General features: G+C 35.8%; 1 protein-coding gene across 1 annotated transcript in view; it reads right to left on the reverse strand.

Annotated features, from left to right (window-relative positions):
- COG6 (component of oligomeric golgi complex 6) overlaps positions 1-23418 on the reverse strand; it is a 58667-nt gene that overhangs the window by 8088 nt on the left and 27161 nt on the right. The window contains exons 11-17 of the mRNA XM_074913752.1: positions 20859-20923; positions 16772-16863; positions 14926-15043; positions 5103-5234; positions 4406-4573; positions 2311-2418; positions 761-814 (exon numbers count right to left, since the gene is read on the reverse strand). Coding sequence (XP_074769853.1) covers positions 761-814; positions 2311-2418; positions 4406-4573; positions 5103-5234; positions 14926-15043; positions 16772-16863; positions 20859-20923 — 737 coding nt within the window. The remainder of the gene's footprint in view (positions 1-760; positions 815-2310; positions 2419-4405; positions 4574-5102; positions 5235-14925; positions 15044-16771; positions 16864-20858; positions 20924-23418) is intronic.

Raw genomic sequence — 23418 nt, forward strand, 5'->3', positions numbered from 1 at the left:
CTACACTGACACAATTAGGAGGAATTCAACATAATATTTTTTAAAGATATTTTATTAAAAAAATTCTTTTAAAAAGACCTTTTTTCCCATTAGGGTATATGTGTACTGATGGATGAGCAGGCCTTATTTACAGTTAAACTCTTAGAATAAAACTAAACTTGGCTAAGCAAGAAGAGTGACAGATCACACATTATTGCCGACTGAACTGTGATATTGCTATCTCTATGTAAAATAGCCTTCACACACTCTAAGAAAAAATATCAGCTGATAATTTGTTTCACTGTAGCTTTCAACTTAAAAAAAAAAAAATAATGACATATGCCCAGCACCTAACTTCTGAGTTTAGCTGAACTATTTGCATAAAATCAAAGCCTTAGGACTAAAATAATAAATGATAGCAGAACCTGTATTTCAAAGCATATAGGCAAAAAAACCCTTTGGTGATTAAAACTAATTAGAACTAAGTATTTGCTTTTAGCAATTTAAGATGACTCATGGGATAACAATCTTGTAAGTAAAGTTGTGTTTCTCAAGGCTTAGAAACTAATATTCTATTACTACCCGTTCATAAATAATTAATGCATTTATTACTTCAAGTGGTCGAATTACTACAAATGAAGAAAGTATTCCAAGACATGTAATTTAGCTATTCTTAAAGACTATGACTGCTTAGATGAATATCTACCACATCACATAATTAACAGTACTCTTTCCCATGTCACGGCATCACCATCACAATATGAAACTGTAAAATGCTTACCATTGCAACCTTCAGGGACACGGAATCCATACTTGGCAAATTTGAAAGAGGACCCTAGAAATCAGTAGTCAAAGGAGGGTGGAAAAAAAGGTCATACTAGCATATGCAAAAAGATAAGAAATTCTACAATCAGTTTAGTACTAAATTGTTATTTGGTTCTCCTACAGGATCTTAAATGTTTGGAAACTGAATCACCATATCAATACTGAAATGCTGTAACAATTCACTTGCATTCTACCACTGTCTTAAATTAAAAACTCAGAATACTGAGTTCTTAATATGTCCTTTCAAGTCCTTTCTTCCTTTTTCACCATTAAATCATAAATCCCCCAAAACGCCTTCCACAAGGTCTAGGATAAAAACTGAACTGCAAACTGGTCACATCCCCTTGGTGTTCTAAAATTACAGAAGACAATTTAGCTCTGCTCATCTGTTCTGGTATCTTGTAGAATTCAAGCCTGCTTCCCAGTAAATCCTCTGGGCTGGTAAGGCATTACAATATATACACGCTGCATAACCCCCATCAAATCCTGTGACAACGTCACCTCTGCAGTCAGGCAGCTGGACAAATACAAATAAAAATTGCTACATTCCACTGAACAATCTGCCCTGATCTATCTGAAACTGGTTTTAGAACAGGACATAGTTTCATTAACAGGAAACCAAGCGGAGTTATTAATCAGATTATTTATAGGTTAATTTATTAATCTTCATACATAAAAATCTGTTGAGTTTGGGCATTTTATGCAAAATTATTGGCTGAAGAAGCAACAGGAAGCTCTCCAACAGAGTTTTGCTTTCTTCAGAAAACAGTTTTTCACCTTCAGAAACCATCACAAAAGGACACAGGCACAGCTGAAAGGTAGAGGGGCTGTATTAATAACTATCACATAACCATGGTTCACAAGAAAGGAAGAGCATGAACTCTGAATTCCAGTTTTCAGCTCACTCTAAGAAATCTAGTTTTCACTTTCAGAATCTCACTGAATAGCTAGAACAATGAATAAGGACAAAAGAATAAATTATTTGAAACGACTATTAAGTTAATCTGCCAATTTTTCAAAGAAGAAATAATTGTGTAAAGCATGCAGGTGTCCACTCTGTGTATGGTGTGCAACGAAAGAAACCTGAATGCTGCATGCACTGTTGGTCCAAAATGTTCTAGATGTCATAGATGTGGCATACATACTCAGTATTTGTGTTTTAGAGACAGCTCGACTCTGACACTTTCAGAGGCCTGTTAAACTACCTATATAGTTATTCTGAGAACGTACAGGATGTCTGTGGTGTACAGAGCCTGTTGATGGTACACAGATAAGCTGCACAGAAGGACTGTTACACAGTAAACCTGCTAAGCTTGCTGAATGTAGGGGAAATCTCTCCTTGCAAGGTGCCTTTGCCCAATAGTCCTGATCCCGTGTGAAAAATCAACAGATATTACTGAGTTTTTGCTTTTAGACTAAGCTTAGTTTGCAAAAATATTAGTGCCAAAATTATTCTAGTTGGCAGGTACACAGTACCTCCTCAATGTGTACATTATATAAGCTTACCTGTTCTGGTTTGTGTTGCTGCACAGAGTTATATATGTAACTTAGACCAGCTCTTGTCAACACATAGGAAGCTTGTTCATTTATGAGTGTATCTAGATGAGCTTCAATCTGAAATTTTAAGCATAAGCTATTTATAAAGTGTGCATGAGGACATTAAACAAAACAAGCTCTGGGGTTAAAAGGCCTAGAAACACAAATAATAAGAAAAAAAATAAATACGAAGAAAAGGCTAGTGATCAACAAGCAAGAAAAAAAAATAAAATAAAAAAAATCACACATACAGCATATTTCACCCATTTATATCTTCCATACTATAAGGAGCCAATAATAAAAATACTGATAATTCTTTCATGTCTGAATAACAGAACTTAATTTTTTAGTATTTTTAAATTCAACAGCACCAAAAATTAAGAATACCAAAGCTTTAATCTTAAAAATTGCTATATCATTTCATTTTGCTATAATTCCTTGAAAATATGTAATAAAAATCATCCATCTCATTAAAAATATTGACAATAGCATGGCAGTTTTTATTATAAAGAGAAAAAGACAGTCTTTCACATGGAAAATAAAACTGAAAGTAAATCATAATCGGTAATGATTTTAAATTCAGTACTGACAAACACTTGAAAAAAGTTAACTGAAAGAAGAATAGACAAGGAAATTCAGCTATCAATTTTGCTTTAATTATCTTAATATGAAAAAAGTCATAAACATATTTTACATTCTTAGTATAATCTTCACTTTGCAGAGAAACCTAATCAATAAATCCAGTCACAGCAGCGGCAATAATTTTTCAGTTTGCGTAGTCTTGGTAAGGTATTTGGGTATATACACATTATTACTTCATTTTTACAAATAGCTACCCCACATTTCATTTATTTTTCTTCCAATCCTAAAGAAAAGCAAAAATTTATATTATGATCAAACTAGTAAAATTCAAGACTTTCATATCTGATATTTTAAGAGTCCAACTTTTTACTTCTTAAAATTGTTTAGAAAAAATGCATTTTTCTTTCTAAATCAGGAGGGAAAATCTTAGTATTTCGATGTGGAGATTTTAACTGTCTTAAGAGAGTTCTTTTTTCCTGTGAAAAAAGTTTCTCTTATTGAATATGCCATTCTAACTCCACTTTCATAACCTACTTATGTATAATCTTAAAGATATTTTTTCAGTCTGTTCCTGTATTTGTAAAACGTTTGAAGAAAGTAAATGGTATTAAATGCATAACCTTCAGTTTTACTGCTTATTTGAAGAATAAATCAATTGCAACATATACTGTGAAAAAGAAATTCTGCTAATGCAAATTAGAAATGCCCCAGACAGTTTGATGGGGTTGTCTGTTTGTTTGTTCCCAAGCTAAAAGGTGCTAGAAATTCTAATTAGGAGTAGAAAGCGAAAAATGGCTCACAGCCAATCTTTACTGATGCCTTCAAGTAAGAAGTTGTGACTTTCTTCCAAGACCCCCAGCTCCAAAAGCTCTCCTGAGATATATTGCAGAGACATTCATGTAGCAAAACTATAAATGGGCAGTGCCTAAGTTTTCCCAAGTCAATGGTTTATAAAATACATTTCCATTTCAAAATGGTACCACATATGAACTATTATCCTGGCACGTTAGGTGAAAACAAGGAAATGAGAAAAAGGTAGAAAGAAGGACTGAAGTAGCAACTTCAGCTATACTATATTCTAGTATAAACTAGATGATGATCTACTATTAAATATATGATTGAATAGTCAGCCATTTGACTGAGCTTTCAACTTCCATTTGCTGCTTTTCGCACAGTTTGCAGATAAGTATTAGAATGACTGGGATAATGAAAATGTTCACTGATGTGAGTTTATCTGCAACTAAACCAAACCAAATCTTCTAATCATATTTTTGTCTGTTTAAAATAAGAGATGCCATGTACCATAAGCTCTGATACCAGCTATTTGCTTACAGTATGTGATAAGAACTCCTCTTATCCCATTTCCTTGACTTAGAGCTGACCAAAGACAATATTATCAAAGATAAATACATTCACATCACAATTTACTACTGATTTTTTTCAGACTGTAAGTTCATTTTCTTTTGGGGCTGTTAAATCTTACCTGAAACTGTAACATTTCTAGACGTTTGTCAGTGAATTCAAAGAGAGCCAAAGTAGTTTTCATCATATAAAGCGAATTTACCATGAAAGTTGCCATATCAGCTGTGCCCAAATTACTAGCAGACATAGTACACATCTGTAACAATGGATCTAGCACACAAGACAGAACCTAAAATAGAAAACACACAGAAAAGAGGGGAGGGAGGAAATCATGTCACAAGAAGCTTCTAAGCTCATTCTGTCTCTATCACATATTTATTCCTCAAAGTAGAATGAAAAGACATGAGAGTTTCCAACTGTGCAAGCAGTTTTCTACTAGATTTGTCAGCAGGTGATCAGCTACCATAGTGATGGGAAAAGTATAAAAACCTGAGAAGAACAAATTCTAACCTAGCAGGAAGAGTAACCCAGATTAGATAATTGGTAATTGTGCAGTCTTGAGGGTGTATTTACTTAATGGAGTAGTAATTGGATAACAGAATTTAGATATGTGTTAAGAGCAGCACTCCATACTGTACTGTAATTATCCACTTTGTTAGTCACCACCTTGCTCACATTACAAACTTGGGTTTGGAAGAAAGCTTCAAAATGGGACCAGACAAAAAAGATTAGTATTTCACCCATCTTCTGTGCACTTTGACTAACTTACACATACTTTTTTCCCCCCTCATCTTCAGAGCAGACAAACAATCGCATACCTGCACAAAGTCAGCTTGACGGGCATCCAGTGGAACAACAGACGAGTCATGAGATGCCAGAACCTCCCGTAGCAAGTTAAGTGTCTGATTTAGTGCAGAGCTTGGGCCAAGATCAGGAGGTGGAAGTTCAACCTGAAGAACAAGATTATCTGTTTGAAGTTTTTTTAAAAATTTCATTTACAGCAAACTCCATCCAATCTATTTGTACAAACACAATCAGCTAATAATATAATTATGTGCAGCCATACAGATAAGAACTTCGACACCAGAAAAACCTAGCATGTTTCAGACAATAACTGTGTACAACTTCCAACATAACCATTCCATTCCGTAACAAACAACCAAAACTGAATTTCAACTTTCACTCAGACTATGCTTATTTTATAATCCAGAGATCCCCGAATGCTACTGGTTTTGGTAGTAGAAAAACCCAAAACATTTGCTAGATTAGGTGCCAAAGAATAGCCACATTGTTTGCACCACTGAGTTCACTTAGAGCAGGACCTCCTGTACAACTCCAGAATCTAGTGCAGGCAGAGCTCTGGGATATTAGGGCTCTACTGCAACAGCTGAACGAAGTCATCTTCTCGACCAGGCTGCACAGCCCCTATCATGTTAAGTATGAGAGCTGCAACCACAGATGGAACAGTCTTAATCCCTAGCAAATTTTAACCTTAAATTACCAGAATACAAATGAACTGTGTACAAGCTAGGTCAAGTACACCTACATAAACTGCAATGATACTGCAAGAACTGGAATGCAGGCCCATCTTAAAGATAAGAAGTAAAAATCGTAGATGCTTAAAAAACCCCCCACGCTTAAAGAGTCAAATTATGACAAGTTGGAGCACCTGAAATGGACTGAAATTCTATGCTATTTTTAACACACACTCACATACTTTAGCCCTTCTTTGTAACAGGCTAATACCCTCAAATTCTTCATAAAATGTTTGTATGTTTTATAATGATATAAAATCTAGCACATCTCTTTTCCCCAACCCACGTTCCTCAGGATCCACTCCAAACGTAGTTGCATCTTGTAGTATTCAATGCTGCCTCAAACTGGATTCCTGCTGCCTCCAGACCATTACTACAAGCCAGGCTGCTGGCCTTATTTCCTTCTGCCAACAACCGTCTTCCAACCTACCTAAGGGCAAACACAGATCTGGCTGCATCACATGGGAGTAAGGAGACACCCAGCAATACAGAATAAACTAATGCTTCAAGGCATAATCTCTTTCCAGAAGGCTGAAGGGAGAAGTAAATTTCGCCTGGCCTGGAACGGCCTGTCCATTTTGCTCAAGGTGTTTGGGCACAGTGGAGCAAGGCAATGTGCACTTCTCCAGCTCTCCAAGAAAAAAAGGCAGCTTTGGATGGACCCCCAAACCACAGGCAACATGCTCCATACTTTCCCAAATGAGAACTACAGATTAACAGCATAACAACATACAGGTCTGAGCCTCCAAGGAAGAAAAAAAAACTGTCAAAGGGGCAGAGTGTGATGGCCAAAGAAACCAAGGAGAGCATAACAGGCATTTTCAGAGTGGAGCATTTCACGGCCTTCTGGAAATGAATCCACACCTAAATGAATATGCCACCAGAGGAAGATGGAAACAACTCTCCCTCTTTGGAGCCAGGCCTAGCTTTCACCCTGTGTGTGCTTCAAAACGTTTGAGATACCATGCATGTCCCCACACTGTTATGAAGACAGATGAAAGAAAAACTTTTTTTCATCCTTCTGAATATAAAGTGTTCCTTTATTCTCGCTTTCCAACAGATAGTATACTGAATTCAAGGAACTAATGGAAAACTACATCCAATGGAAATTAAATCTATTAGGTTCAGAGAACAGTTGTTCAGCCTAAGCAGTCTTGAAAGCATAAAACAAATATTCTAGCAATGAAGTAACAGTAATTCAGGAGGCGCTTATTCAGTGCTGATTAGTAGTAAAGTTTACTGAAGTTTATAGCACTGAGTGACTTTCTTCTTGTTTATTATTAGGGGTATTGATCGTGCCCTGAACACACTGTTCTCAGACCTGAACTGGACCGTGTTCAGGGATATTTTGGCATTAATTTGGGACTGGAGTTTGATGGGGTTTTCACTTCCAACACACACATAGCTCATGGCAATGATAATTTCAGGCTTCCTTGCACTGAATTTTTGTCTCATGAAGTAGCTGATAGTCAGAAGCTTCTAAATTAGCTTCATCTTTCATTTAATCTATTCTTTTAAAGTCCACTGTCTTCTAGATGGGAGCAAGAAATAACATTACGGAAGAAGAAAACATGGCAATGAAAAAAGGTTTAGATAGTTACATTCTATTGGGTTAGCTTGAAAATCCTGACTACTGCAATAGGGGCAGAATTATCATTAAGTGGAAAGAAAACTAAAGCAGTGCTGTATTCATTTTGAAAATTCTAACTTTTTGCACATGAAAGCAGGTTGTTTTTTTTCAAAATTAAAAAGGAAAATTTAAAACCACACATTGCTAATTTACAGAGCTATCTACAGACTTCAATTCATGAGAGTTAAATTGCAATTCTAATAAAAACATTGATGCCTGAATGTTTTACATGCATTAAGAGATTATTATAATCAATCCTATTTCCAGAAAAATAGATTTGAAATGGATGCTGAATTCTACTTTTGAAGTACTTGCTTCAGATGCAAGACAGAGAGGAGCTAACTGAAAAATTATCAGACAAGTTCTGTAGCAGCTAGTTCAACAGCATTAAAACATACTCTAACACAGCATTAAGTGTTTAATCAGTTATAACCAGCATGCAGAAACAAGGCCAATCAGCTGTCTAGCCTTTCAAAGAAAACAAGAAGATATTCCCAAATGTTTAAAATCGAATATACAAAACTGAAATGAATTCTCCTAAAATTACAATGGACCCTAGAAGTTGTACACAAATTTTAGTATAAAAGGTTGTATCTTCATTTAAAGTTCTGCATATCAATCAGTGAGTAATATTTACAAAGTCATAATCTTCCACCAAATATACAATCCAGAGCAGGCTACTCTGTCTATGAGAGCAAGTAGCTCAGAGGATGTCTTGAAGGATTTAACAAACAGCAAAGGAAAATATAGGAAAAAGAAAAGGAAGTTATCAATGATCTAGATAGTGTATGTACGTTAATTGTTTCCCTTTCTCATTTACAAAGAAAGCTAAATGGAAGAAAAATACTTGCAACTTTTTTTCCTATTAAATATAGTTAATTCTATTAAGGACTGGAGCAGCTATTAAGGAGAGCAACTTTGTTAGAAGTTCGTATGTGCACTTGCAAATACTGAAAGTACTGTATAGGCAGGCAATCAAAACTATTTATATACCATCCTACCTGAACACTAGGAAATTAACAGTACAGAAAGACATGGACATACTGGAGTGAGTCAAGCAAAGGGCCACGAATTTCACAAAGGGACTGGAGTACGTCCCACACAAGGAGGGACTGTGTTCAGCCCAGAGAAGAGAAGGCTCTTCTCAGAAGAGGGGGGTGTTATTAATGTGTATAAATACCTTATAGGAGCGATACAGAAGAGGGAGACAGATTCTTCTCAGTGGTGTCCAGTGACAGGTCAAGAGGCAATGGGACAGATTGAAACACAGGAAAAAAAATTTTTTTACTGTGAGGCTCGTCAAACACTGGACATAGTTGCACAGTGAGGTTGTGGAGCCTCCATTCTCAGAGACATTCAAAACAACTGGAACCATTGCTGGGCATCCTGCTGTAGCTGACATGGTTTGAACAAGATGGGTGGACTATATGATGGTCATAGGTTCTAGTTGACCTCATCCATTCTGCAATTCTGTGATACTAGTATTAAATAAAACAAGACGGTAATTTGAAACACAGACCTCCTCAGAGAAAGAATTGCTCAGAGTGACAAACAAAAGGTTGGTGGCTTTTTGAAGGGCCTCATCAGCTTTTAATAGTCTTTTTGGAAACCTCACTGGCAGAGGGTAGAGACAAAGCACTACAGAGGTGGAACCTTGTAAAAGGTATCTGGATATTTCAATCTGTCAGTTACAACTGGTTAGCGTCAACTACAGAAGTTCTACAAATTGAAAAATTTTCACCACCAACAGCTGCAGTGTAAGAAACCAGAGTGCATGTCTTTCAGAGAAGCTTCAGAGAAGCTGTCTTAAGCTCTTTTGAGCCCAATTAGGATCCTACAGAGATCACCAGGGGTTCCACAGTAGAATGCCTCATGGCATGCTTTTCAGCTATTAAGTTGGTTTTGAAAGAAAAGACAACAGAAGAATTCTTGTTAACTTTTTTTTCTTCACATGGATCCATTCAGACCACAACATCAACCAGTCTCATTTCATGTGTCCCGTATATGGTTTCCTAGAAACCTAATAGGTTTCATTCTGACACAAACCAAATTATGCGGGAGAAGTTTACAGTTATTCCCATGCAATGTTTTAATACATCTCCCATTGACAAACTTCACAGATAATGCAATCATAACATTTCATTTTCATACATCTACTCTAAAAAGAACAGCATTAAGGAATAACAATCCCAAAGCCTGATTTGGGATACTCTACTAATAGTCTTCTAACAGTTCAGACAGCTGATGACAGGCTAGTTTGGCACAATCTCTCTTTAGTACCCTTATGATAACTCTCATTCCATTTAATTCCAAGTTTGTAATTATTCTTTCATTTAATAATTGTTCTGGAACACTACTAAAGCCAGAGTAAGGACAGCTGTGCTTGAAAATTCCCACTCTTTAAATGTATTATCTGGTTAAATAAAACACACTGGCATAGGTTAGTCTAACAGGCCCGTTAAAATGCCTCATCAGCAGACTTAAAATTTTAAATGACAATTCTCTCAATATGAGAGAACTGAAAGAGTTCATCCACTCCAGTACATTAAATGCTCTGAACTCTGCTTTTAGTTTCATTGGAACGGTTTCTGTTGTTCTGAGAATTATTTTCATTTACTATTTTCTCCTGAATTTACCATCTGTAAAATGGTAATCTGTACCAGCCTGTTCTTAGATCCAGACAGTGAATAACACAAGCAGAATCCCAAATCCCTAAACATCTGATTTACGTGCACAGGGTCAAAGGAAACATAAAAGGATACATGTAATGACTGAACCTACAGTTCTGAACTGTTTTACCAGCATGGCTGCTAGACCCATGGCTGGGTCCAAGAAAACTAAAAAGAAACAAATAATACAAACACCATTTTTCAGCACAGAGACACTTAACACTGGCCAAAAACCATTCTGGTTGAACCAACAACCAGAACAAATTGTTACCAGAACTAGAAACCACTGGCAAAGACTGCCCAGCACTGCCTCTGAAGGGTAAGAGCCCATACAACAATGCAAAGGAGAGACAATTTGCAGTAAAAGCTGATGCGCTGAACCTTCAGTGACACAGGAGAAGGGTGGTGATGCACAGCTTCTATATGTCAGCATTGAGCTCTACAATGACCTGAGAATCTCAAAGCTGTGAATGGTGTTTTAAACCCTGAAAAAAGAGTGGCTTTGCAACAACTCTGTTACCAAGTTTCATGTCAAGTTTCAAGGGGTATTCGAGCCAAAGACATTCGCTTGTGTATTGCCATTCTTTGATAACAATGGACTTACAGGCAGCATGCTGAATATTTCTGTTACATAGATTTCGAATGGTGAAGAGCTACCCGAGAGGTGTGAATGAGAACACCATGAAAAGAGTTTCTCAGACTGAGGAGTCTAAAGTTGTGAGAACTGCTGACTACCTTATTTTTAGATTACATTTAGGATTCTTGAGATTTTCTGATGTAATGAAAAGAATGTTCATAGGAAAGTGCTTTTGAGCAAGTCATTAAGTACTCTGAAGTAACTAGGGATTTCCCCTCTATCATCTACACTGATGGTTTGACAACCAAGAGGGAGAAGCGTGATCTAAGATTGCCTTTAAGTTTCCATACAGCTTGGTGCTTGTGACACTCCCTATGTAATACAGGACTCCTCACAAACAGATGTAAAGAAAACACTGTTTTCTTGTCCTAGAAGAGCCTGAAGTCTGTTTCCCATTGCATTTCAGAAATCAAATCTCAGGGAGTTTGAAGGCAATGCTCAACTCAGCATTATCAATAATTTAGGAAATTTAATTGTCTGTGGTCATGAGGACATCAGTGTCAAATTACCATCCTGTCATTCCTCTGCATCCAAAGGAAGGGATCTTGAGGAGTTAGCATTTTTAATGGAATATGCTTTGTCTAAAAAAAGTTCCCAACTAGCTATACTTAAGAGAAAGATTTGCTTAAATACTCTTCTGGGCTATCAACTACTGGACAGACTGTAGATATTAAAAAAACATACCACAGCAAGACACAGTAACACATCAGTGTTTCTAGACAATTCTCTCCACAATATACAGTACAACAGAACTTGCACAGGGCTAAAGAGACTCCTGTCAAGTTACAAATTCACTGGTAATTATGATTAAGTCTTCTGGAATTTTGTCGCTACAAACAGCAATTAACACTTAAATTTTCTTTAAATTAAATAAAAATTGTAGAACTGATTTCCATTCAGAATTTCTTGCTTGATAGTTTTCAGATTATCAGCAACAACCGATGATAACTGAGGGAATACTATTATTAAAATGGTGTAATTCACAAAGGCTATATTCACCACTTTCCAATAAAAGAGGCACTTAAGTTTACAGAAATAAAAATCTTTAAGAACACCCTATTTGTATGTTAATCTATTTCTGAAGTTTAAATTGCCTTAGGAATCATATTTTGATCAAAGGAATGGACAGCTTATATTCTCTGAAACAGGCTTATTAATGTCTAAAGATGCAAACTGTAAGTGGAAATAAGGAACCATGATTTCCAGATTGTCCAAGTGAAAAGTAATTTACTAATTTTACAAGCGAGAATTCTCTTTGTGCGTAACAGCAGCAGCGACGAAGCCTTTGCAACTGCATATGTAAGCACAAAGGGTCAATTTTCCAGTGCTTTAATCTTCTCTTAAAATAAAAAAAATTCTCAAAGCAGCTGCAGTGCACACATAGTTAGCAAAAAGCTAGTAAAAAGGTTAGGATATGAAAAGAATCCTAATACATATACGCGGTTTTGGTCTGAACACATATTAATAAAAAGCAACCTTGAGATTCCACAAAACTTAAAAGCATTGTGACATTCATTACTAAATTAATGAAGACAAATGAAAAGGCATAAAAGCTGGTTATCTGTATATTAACACACAATAAACTAAGTAACAGGAGAATTAAATTTATGATAAAATAGGGTCTTTATCTCATGGAAACAAATGTTTCTTTCAGTGTAATTCAGCCTATTAATTTTGTATTTTTTGTGAAGTAAAACAAATTTCAGTCATGAGGAGATAAGATATTCTATCAATTCTGTAGTCCACTCACAGGGAAATAATAAAAGGTGCTTCAAAGGACTGTCTAAAATTCTCAGTCACAAGAACTATACATCTCAGACTCCTTCTTTACCACAGAGTTACCTCATTCTTAACTCCTGAAGCATAGAAATTAATAAATAACAGTGGATGCCTTTGTTACTCACATATCTGATCCTCTTCTGAGTGTCTTTAAGCTTTTGATCTCAATTATATTTGGAGGAAAGATCTTCATAGGGCACACATGCAATGTAAAATGTTCAGTGTTTCAGATTTAACTTCTCAAATATGTTTATGAGAAAGAGCAATACTATAATCTTTTTACATTACATGGTATCCTCGGTATGTCATTCATTATTTGTAGTAAGATGCCACTGAAGTACAGTACAATTACTGCCTTCATTTAACATCAAGACCAAATCGAACTCCTTTATAAAACAATGGCAGCATCTAGAGCCAGTTACATACAGGCTGGGGGCTGAGAGAAGGGGAAGTAAGAGGTCAAAGAGGATTATACAACCTTTCTCATAGCGACAATACAAAGAACACATGCTAAGAACTGGGGGATCACAATTACTTTATCACTCCTTCTCCTTCTGAATTCTACTCACCTCCAAACTGAAAACAGCATTATCACCCAAAATGAAAGTACAAAGATTTTGAGTTACACGAGTAGAAAAATTATGCTGGATCCTGTTTGAGTAAAGATGTAAGACCCAGCAGGATAAATACAAGAGAGATGAATATAGAGCTGTCTTACAGTTTCAAGCTAAGAAAATTTCTTTTCCTAAGCACTACTTTGTTTGCATATTCTTTGTAAGTAAAGAGCAGTCATATATTTTTGCTAAGGTCCATCACTGTTATCTCTTCATAAAAGGAAAAGTACACAGATATTTTCTTTTAGCTTACATATTAGGAAATACAATGTTCTGAGGAAATCATATATAGCTAGCATATGCCTATAGCAAGCCATAAGCTTTATTTATTTATTGTTTGAGGGTAAATTCATACTGTCCCTGTTCATTGCACATTTTATGAACTCAAGCTTTAACTGACCCTTGAAGAAGCATTAGTAGCAGAGGAACTACTATTCTGATGACACTGCATTCAAATGGAAACACCCCACCACAACAAACAATGTACTAAGTGGATTTCAGTAGTATGGATTGTGGGTGGTAGCAACTAAGGAGTCACCTATGAACAAATGAAACCATTGAAAAGGGTCACTGGGATATACAGAAGATGAGGAACACCTGTTCCTTTGAGAAAGTAATTTTTCAGCCCTTGCAGAAGGACAGGATGTTGGATCTGACACAAACGGTGCAGAATAAGAAAACTACTCTGAGACCACAGAACAACTCAGAAAATCCCACTGACTGGTTAGTGAACTACAAGGCTTTGCACGAAGATTAGTTTCTGTAAATCTATGTATTTTTTACATTTTTTCTTGTAGGTTAAGTACAAATAATTTCATTTAGAGATACCCTTAAAAAATGTTTTCAACTTTCAAAATTTTTTTTAAACTGGAAAAAAACAGTAATGCAAGGGTTTTGTTGAACTCTGGAGTTGTGCAGTAACTAGGAATTAAGAAAGGCATTTCTTGGTTTTAGAGCCTAGTCAACTCATCACATCTCAGACTGGGATGCTGGGTGAAGATCAAATCACTAGGAAATGGCAAGGGACATGTAGCGTAACAATTTTCTTTGGCTTCGCTTAGATTTTAGAAAGGTGAAATTTAATGGGAAGATCCACCAACAGGAACATGATACAATTACAGCAGGGGGAAATTTAAAAAACCTTTATTAGTTACTGAACAGTGTGATGTTCCCTGAAATGCAATTTAAAGTGATCAACAGGAGAGGAAAAGATACCAGGAAAGTGATGTTGGCTTAGGCACAGACATTTGGTATAACAAATATATATTCTGCTTTTAACGGCAGCAATGTTCATGTGGCAAAGCTATTAGAGACAAAAAAGCTCAAGTTTTGTTTTTACTTAGCTTGTCATACTGGGATATACTTCATAACTTCATAACAAAAGAAAGAAATTATGCACATGAGTAATTAACTACAGATCTAATGATGTATTAATACAAATGATCTAGCTCAATCAGCTGATTTTGCTATACTGCACTTACAGAAATTTCCAAATTTTTCTGCTTCTCATAGATCTTAAAAATAGGTAAACTGCTCTGTAAACAAATACTGTTAACAACAGTATTTTAGCCATATTTCACAAAAAATAAAACAATTTAGAAAATTAAAACACAGCAAGCTTTTTATGTAGTTTAATAGCTAAAATATAGAAACTACAAAACTTCAGTTGTAGGAAAAACTGACATATAAAACAGCTATTCACTTAATAATCTTACTAGACAAAAGGGAAATGAAAGTGTGTTTCGAAATATGAAAGCTGTACGATTTTGAAACAAACCTTGTCCATTAGTTTACTTGCATGAAGGCTCAGGCTATTAAAGAATATCTTCTTGCTCAACAAATGCATTTCTTCAATTGTTGTCAACAGTGTGGCTGCACTGTTTCCTACAATACCACTGAAAACAAAGTTAAAATTAATTTAATAATCTGAAGGGGGGGGGGGGGGGGGGAACATGTCTCAAGGTGGGGTGGGAACATGACAGGGTCAGATACTTTAGACAATGTTTAAAATAAAGGTTTTTTTGAAGTCCAAAATTTACAACAAATAACTGTATGGAACAGTTCTCCATATTAGCTGAGAGATTCAGTCGTAAGATGACTGGGAGAACAAGCATTATCAACTATGTCATTAAGCAGATATTAAGTACAGTCTATCTAAAGCTTTGCACAAATTTTTTAGAAGAATTGTAAAGTTTACTGGATTTTTGTTTTGTTCTTCTGTAAATCTACTTCTTATAGAAAACAGATTACTTAAACAAAAAGGGTTGGTAACTGTTCTGTCATACTGTTCTTTTCAAAAAGCATCATCTCTTTTCTTTCTTCATTGCAAGGCTAGGAATCTCCAAAAATCCAAGAAATCGTGCCATGCTATTCCAAGTGTCAAACTATTATATGGCATGAATACTGCATAAACCTTAAATCGCGCTACATGACTATGCTCCTCTCATAGATACACCTTCTATCTAAATTAAAAGCACTTTTAAGCTACAAAAATGGCAGTAAAAATTCACTGCATCATACCAGGACTAATTTAAACTTGTAGCTTGATTTTCAGATAATCTTGTTGCATTTAATAGATAATTTCTCAAATTGCATTTTCCCTTCATTAGTCAGGTGCACTTCCTCTATACAGAGGAAATTATTCAACTGACAGAAGGTACTTCATGTGTTTTTAAACAACATATCATTAGTAAGACAGAAAGCAACAGATAAGACTGCCTAAGACCTTCCATTTTAACATCACGCTTTCAATTGCACCAAGTTTTATAACCACTGGGAAAGAGAAAGTTTGGAGACAGAAAAACAGTATCAAAAAATCTTTTAGCTTTTTTTGACAATAACATTAGGAATAGGTCTTATACGTGTTCTACCACAGACCTGTAGTGCCATCAGAACTGAGCCTTTTTAAATGCAGTGGGAGGTGCCCAAGAATCACTTATCCCAGTCTGACCAGTATCTAAATGTCTTTTCAGACAGAAAAGTATTAGCTCAAGTAGTAATATCAGTGATTCAAATTCTCAGCAGTTCAGTCCAGTGCTGTGAAGGAAGATTTTTCTGCTATTGCTGTTTCTAACCAGTATGAACTACTGCAAAGGCCATAATGTATAAAATCAGTGGTTCTGGCTTTTCTCCAGTTTCCATGTTCCTGGTGGCATCTGGAAGGTTGGAAGATGATTGGTGCACCTTCAACAGCAAGATACAGAAAAAGGCAAACATCTTCCCAATAGAAAAATGCAACTGCATAATTAGAAAAAATGTTATCAAAACTTAGTTAAGGAAGAAAAGGAAAACTGCATTTCTAGAGATAATTATAGCATTTTCTCAAAGGGCACTTGACTTGGTCACCTTAAATGTTTTGTGGGGGGTTTTTGTATACTATTTGTATCTACACAGAACAATAAACACTTTCTGTTGCACATTGATGCTATATTCCAAAGCAGATTCAATACAAGTTGAGGAATGTCAACAGACAAATGGCATCTGCTTGAATATCATGCATATTTCTCCTTGATTCCACAGTAGAGAGTAAAAACTAAGACACAAAAATACTTTTTACTGTACTAATCTTCATATATGCAAATAAAAAAAAAGACATCTGCAACACACTTTGTAATTTTGCATACCTGATTGTATGGTGGTAAAACTTGAGAAGATTAGAAATCTTGTATAGTAAAACTGCTCCTGGCTCAGCAACAATCACTTGCTCAATTCTAACCTGCAGAATAAAGAAATATAAGCCTCCTTCAGGCCATACATTTCAAAAGCGAATATCTATGATTTTATATACAACATATGTCTGATTTTTGAAAAATATATTTGACCAGAAATAAATTTTAAAAGAGAATGTTCAGTTAAGTATAATATTCTGCTTGAACCAAAGTGCTTCTTGGTTGTCAAGCCTCTGAGTAGAAAACAAGCAGGTATATGTTTTCTTAAAAAAAAAAAAAAATTAAAAATCCTGTTTCCCTATAGATTTTTGTTGCAACTTGTTATTGAACATTTCAAAATAATTAGATCATTGGATGGATTAATACCAGTACATACTGGAATTCTCTCCAGCACCGAACAGCAAGAACAGCTGCAAAATCCTTAAACTACCACAGTTGATCATTATCATCATGCAGCAATTCAGAACATCCAAAAGCATTAAGCATTTTATGCAAAAGATGAAGTTTCACCTGGATTAATCTCTCCTTCACTTAAAGAAGAGATTATATACCTCCCCCCAATAATTAATTAAAATATATTTGTAACTAACAACAGCTATGTCGACTGTTTATGTCAACCAGGAGATACTGACTACACAGTAGTCAGTAACACTGACTGTCTTTACAGTTGGACAGATGATGTCTTGTCTCCATGGTACACACAGTCTCAATCCACTCATAAAAGGCTGCCCCAGGGTCAGTCTTTGGGCACTCATAAAGCAGCAACAGACAGTGACTTATCACTGTACTGCTCTCCCACAAGCCTGTGTGTGAAAGGGCTACACACAAATCACCAGCCACCACCCTCTCTCTCTCCCAAGTTATTCGTCTGCTGCTCAACAGAACACGATGTGCAGCAGTGCCTTCTTGTCAGAGCCAGCTGCAGGGAGAATTAACTGACTATGCCTCCTTGATCCACACCCTTTGCATCTAAATCAGAGACCAAAAAACAAAGAATAATTTTTGACTCCTATTCGAACTTTGTGAGTTGAGCATTGCATTTCAACGTTCAGGTGAACTTTGCTCTTCAATGCATATGTATATACAAAGGTATATATACAAATACCTATCTCCAATGTTGCATAAAAGGTCATTTGATCACAGATACTGAGTATAATCTAGGTGCACAGCAAAAAAAGAATAAGAAAGGCAGGGGAAAAAGAGGAAAATCAAAATATTGACAAAAAAATAATAGCAGTAACTAAAAATAATTAAGAAAAAGAATAGGCAGGAGAAAAAAAAACCACAAAAATTTTAGGGTTAGGAAAGAAAAATGAGAATTAAAAAAAAAAAAAAATCATGAAAAGAAGCATTGCTGCTTCACATACAGAAGTCTTTAACTGCACAGGAGAGCCAAAATTTCAAGTGACTCAAACTAACCTGCTTAGGGAAGTCCCGGATTTACAGCTCTTCCTGTTTCTTAATCCTATGCATCCTGGTCAGTTAACCATTAAAGACTATCTGAAGCCTACATAAGGCATCACAGCCATTGTTAGTTTTGACCTCATCTCAAGTGCTATGGAAAAGATGAAGACCTTAATTTAAATGCTTGTTAGGGTCCTTCTACTTCCATCTAAAATGAATGGCCTGTGGTAAAATCTCCCACTAGTGAGTACTCAAGGTTTTTACTTGGATGCCTAAAACTCAATATCGGTAAGGAATGTGGAAAATGTATACTGCATATAAGCATAATCCTTCCTCAAAAGTAAGGAAGCTGTATCATATTTTACATTCACCTGGAAAGGTATAAACCAGTAAGAAAATTCTACATAATTCTGTATTTAAAAGTGCTCACGGAAATTCCGTGAGTAGGCTTTTATCAGGGTATTTTACACTTCAGCATCAACTCAAATCAAGCAGACAGGTTTGTAAACATCAGCAGAAATCTACTAGAAAAAAAGAGTATACTGTGGTGCCACACAACTACAACAAAGGGTGTTTTCCCCGAAATGAATGCAGTTATTTTTCTTATTGTGGACTGTCTTCAGAAAGAACAATGTATTGAAGAAAAGACTCCTCCAAACTGAGTCTATTTTTGCTGTTGCTCTCAACATGATGGCTTGCAATTATCTAACTGCATTGTATGAAGGCTCTTCTGCTTGGGGGTTTGGTTGGGTTTTTTCTGCTGTGGAAGATTTCCCCAGGGGAAACAATAAGTACTGCATATTTTACATTGGGAAGTCTAGACTGGCAGTGAATTAACATAAGTTGTATTCTATTAAAAACCAAAATACAATGGGAAGTCTTTAATTGTTCTTTTAGGCTTTTTTTCATTTTTATTAGCACAGTAACCAACTACTGACAATATTTCAGGGCAGGTTTCTAGAGATAGCAGAAGCACACAAATACAAAGAGTTTGGCAATCAAAATGGAAGGTATAATGTAATCAAACTGTACAAATCACAAGTACTCAAATCAAGACCAAAACTCCCTCTAACTTTCACAAATGCTTGATTCCATCCCTAATTGCTTTGTTGGAATGCACAGAAATACTGAACTCAAACATCAACATTCAGTATTAAGAAAACTAAAGCATGCAAGAAGAACACAAAGCTTGGAAAATATCTTTCAAGAAACCAGCTTTGATAACAGTTTGTCTAACATGACGGGTGGTTTTCAACAAACCAAAAAGTAAAGGGTGTGAACGATGATTATAATTATATGGCAACAGGCACAAACTGGAACACCAGAGGCTCTGCCTGAACATCAGGAAACACTTTTTTATTGTGAGGGTGACTAAGCACTGGCACAGGTTGTCCAGAGAGGCTGTGGAGTCTCCATCCTTGGATATATTCAAAAGCCATCTGGACACCGTCCTGGGCAAAGTTCTAGGTGGCCCGGCTCGAGCAGGGTGGTTGGACCAGATGGCCTCCAGAGGTCCCTGCCAACCTCTCCCCTTCTGTAATTCTGTGACATAGTAAATGGCACTTTCTTGATTTTTACTTCTTCAGATCTTACCTCTTCCTTATCATTATAGTATTCAGAACCTACCTGTTAACATTTGGGACTAAGTATGTGGCAACTGGACACAGTTGTTATAGCTACAACATCCTAAGAGAAATTTATTGTAACAGTATTTAGTACAGTAGATTTTACTTTAAAAACACTTGGATTTATACACTGCATGGTCAGGCAATTAATTGATATCAGCTTCATCACCTTGATTATTTTGTGCTTATGTGAAGCACATCCAATAAATAAGACAGTTAATAATTTGATGGATCATTATTAATAATTTCTATCAAATGGATCCCCTAAAATGACTAAGGCTGAAGCTTGAAAAAAGACAAGGGATACAACAGAAATACAGCGAATCAGGGTAGCATGAAGATGGGAAGTAGGAAACACATCATCACGGTCTCTTTCAACACAAGAGCTAGCATTATTAGACAAAACAAAAACAAAAGGAGCTGACTTTTCACAGAGCATACACTTAAAACTGTGCACTTCCCTCCTGAAGAATATGTTGTGAATATAACATTTTATATCAACTTGACATATTCATGCAAGCAAAAAATCTGGTGGGGTCAATTAAATATAAAGACAGTAGCTATGGCTCAGTATGTCCACAAACAGGTGAGGAAACTATTCTACAGCACAGCTGCACAACCTGTACATTCTTCCCTAAGTATATGCTAACGGTCACTATGAAAAACAGGGTAGCAAATTAAATGATTTTTCATCTGATCCCCTACTGCCATTCCTATATATTTATCCCAAAGCTAAATTTCTGTACATAAGCAGTCCTGAACTTAGGAAAAGTAAAACAAAAACCAAGATACAGATTTAGTATCCTAATATGTCTCACTGTGACTATTTAAACCAGGTATCTATGATCTATTGTTTCTTTAATTTTGTAGGGTTTTATGATTCTCAAAGTTAAGAATCTGACTCTTAACCAAGGAAAATGAAAATTCATTGTAGAGATGAGGACACAGGTTCTAGAAAAACATGACAGAACAAATTTTATATTTAGAATGCTAAGGAAAACAAAATACTTCACCTTCAGAGGCCTGCAGACACCTTCTGTGATGTGCCCAACCACTTCTTGAATATTTTCTTCCACACCTACAGTTAATGCAAACACATGCTAAGATTATGCAAATGTAATTCTCTTTTCTTCAAGACTGTAAAACAAATAAACAAATGTAGGAGATACTCCTCCATAAAAAGCGTTATGAACTTCATGTTCTTTTCTCTAGAAGACTAGTTTACACCTCCACTGAACTTCAAATCTAGCCATTAAGAAATAGCTGCATGACAAAGCAGAGTCCTGGAGAGTCATTACCTTATGCTATGCAATTGCTTCCTAGCACAACATAGTGCCTGGGGATTTGAAGGAGAAGGAACAAGGAGAATAAATGATCTAGCAAGAGACTGTCACCGTAAGGCTCCATATTAGCGCTTCATGAAATTAAACAGGAAAAAAATAAGGCCAGTGAGATGCTCAAGGAGCAACATTACATACCATTTTGAAAGGCCTGAACTATAAATACATGTATGTCAGCGTTTGGTGCTGATGTGCTCATGGCATTGTTACAAATGAAATCACATATGTACCTCTACATTGCTGTGTGCTGCAGCATTAGCAAACTCTTCCTCCCCAGAAGCAATTGAAACTCATCTTTCACAGAACTATATACAAAAGAGAATATTTGCCCTATCTTATCATGGAACACAAATGAATTGTTGCATGGCAACCAGTACTGTCATAAATCAATCAAACTGAAAGCAACAGATCTTCAAACTCTCACTTCAGTAACAACTCGGAATAGATTTATGGAGAAAGCAATACTTCAATTCTAATTTAAAACTTGTCAACAGGAGTTCATCTTCAGATGGGACCCATGCAATGAACAGTAAACAAACTGACTGTAACATGTGACAGAAATCAGGTGACCTGAAGCTATATTTTGCAGATCTTATTTCAGATGAAAGAGATTACCTCTGAGAGTAAAAATTATAAAAGATCAGAAATCTGTGCCAATGTCTCTTTACACCAAGATACGTGAAAAGCCACATAAGCAGAAACTGAATTCAGTGTGGTAGCTGTAAGAATTTCAGCATACTAAATTGGTAAGGTAATAAAAATATGTTTATGTATTTTGAGTACTGATATTAAAGAATAAAGCAAGATTACAAATCACAAGATGTATGGTCTGTTATGTAATGGCTAGCTCCCAGATACACCCTAACAATTTACACATTTTTTAGTAGGAACAGTCACACTTTCACTGTTCATCAATATAACAAGCACCTAGCACATATTTGCAATAGTATATCTAGACTAGATTGACTTAACAAGTTGTTGGGTATGAAAGTTTTAGCTGCAAAAATATACAAGTTCAAATACCAAAGGATATGGAATTACAATCTTGAAATATCGCATGCTTGTGCCTTTACATATGTCTTCATGTCCAATTAGAATATTCTGGATTCAGAAAACAGTAAAAAGAAATCTTCCAGCACAACAGTTATGCAACTGTTGCAAGTATGAGTACGTCACACTGACACAGAATTATGGTATAAAACAATTCTAAGAGAGGCAAAATAATTTCTAGAAAACAGTTCATTACTGAAGATATGCTTCTGGCCATCTGCCACATCACCTATCATTTTTCTCTGTATATCCTTCTACGGAGACATCTTTCCTGGACATGGTTTGGCTTCTGCTCTCCAGCTGGGTTCATATAACTCCATGAAAAATGGGTTTCTACTGCATCTCTTAAACAGAATGCCTGCAATTCTCCCTTCCTTTCATGCATGAGATCTCTGTAAGACTGGAAGGCTCCTGTTAGCAGAATAGCTAAGCTCCAAAGAAGAGAACCAGATGCTTTATGCTTGTCCAGTACAATGCAAAATAGTTAAATTCTTCTGAATGTGTTTTCAGTGCTTAAAATTTTAATAGCATTTTTTGTCGGATTAATTTTAAACAGTTAACATTTGCAATTTTAAAACTTACTAAATGCTATTCTTGAGCACTTGATTATGGGCTACATATTTTGTTCTCTTTAAAGTAAAAACTGGTATGGGAACATGTCTCCAAAAATGTAGCATTCATACAATTTTTCTTCCACCAGGACCTAATCCACCTCTGTCTCATCCATAGCTACACGTGTGGCTTTTTTTTTTTTTAAGAATGGAAGCTTTTGCGTAGCTACTACTTAGCACATTCTCCGTAGTCCTGAAATTACACAGATTTTATAGAAGAATTTAAACAGAAACCTTATCTCAGAGCAGAGATGCCTGAATTAAAATAATAAAATCAGTTCCATCTGCAAAAAGTTACTCAAATTGACATTAAAGTTAAAACATTTGACTGACCTAACTTTAGACTCCCAGTTAGGTGTTTTATCTATAGTAGTTGTTTGGGCTCCCTCTATAGGGAATGGAAAAAACCCCAAATAAAGCAGCTGTGATGAAGATCTCCATAAATGCCTATATTAGATCTAACTTTTGTTGGGAAGATGTGCCCTCTGGAGACACAAATCTCTGTCATTATCTGTAACTGCAAATAAACAAGATGTCCACTTTTTAAATGGCTAAGTGAGATTAACTCAATC

This window comes from Athene noctua, chromosome 1 (assembly GCF_965140245.1).
Source record: "Athene noctua chromosome 1, bAthNoc1.hap1.1, whole genome shotgun sequence".
In the NCBI taxonomy this organism is placed as follows: Eukaryota; Metazoa; Chordata; class Aves; order Strigiformes; family Strigidae; genus Athene; species Athene noctua.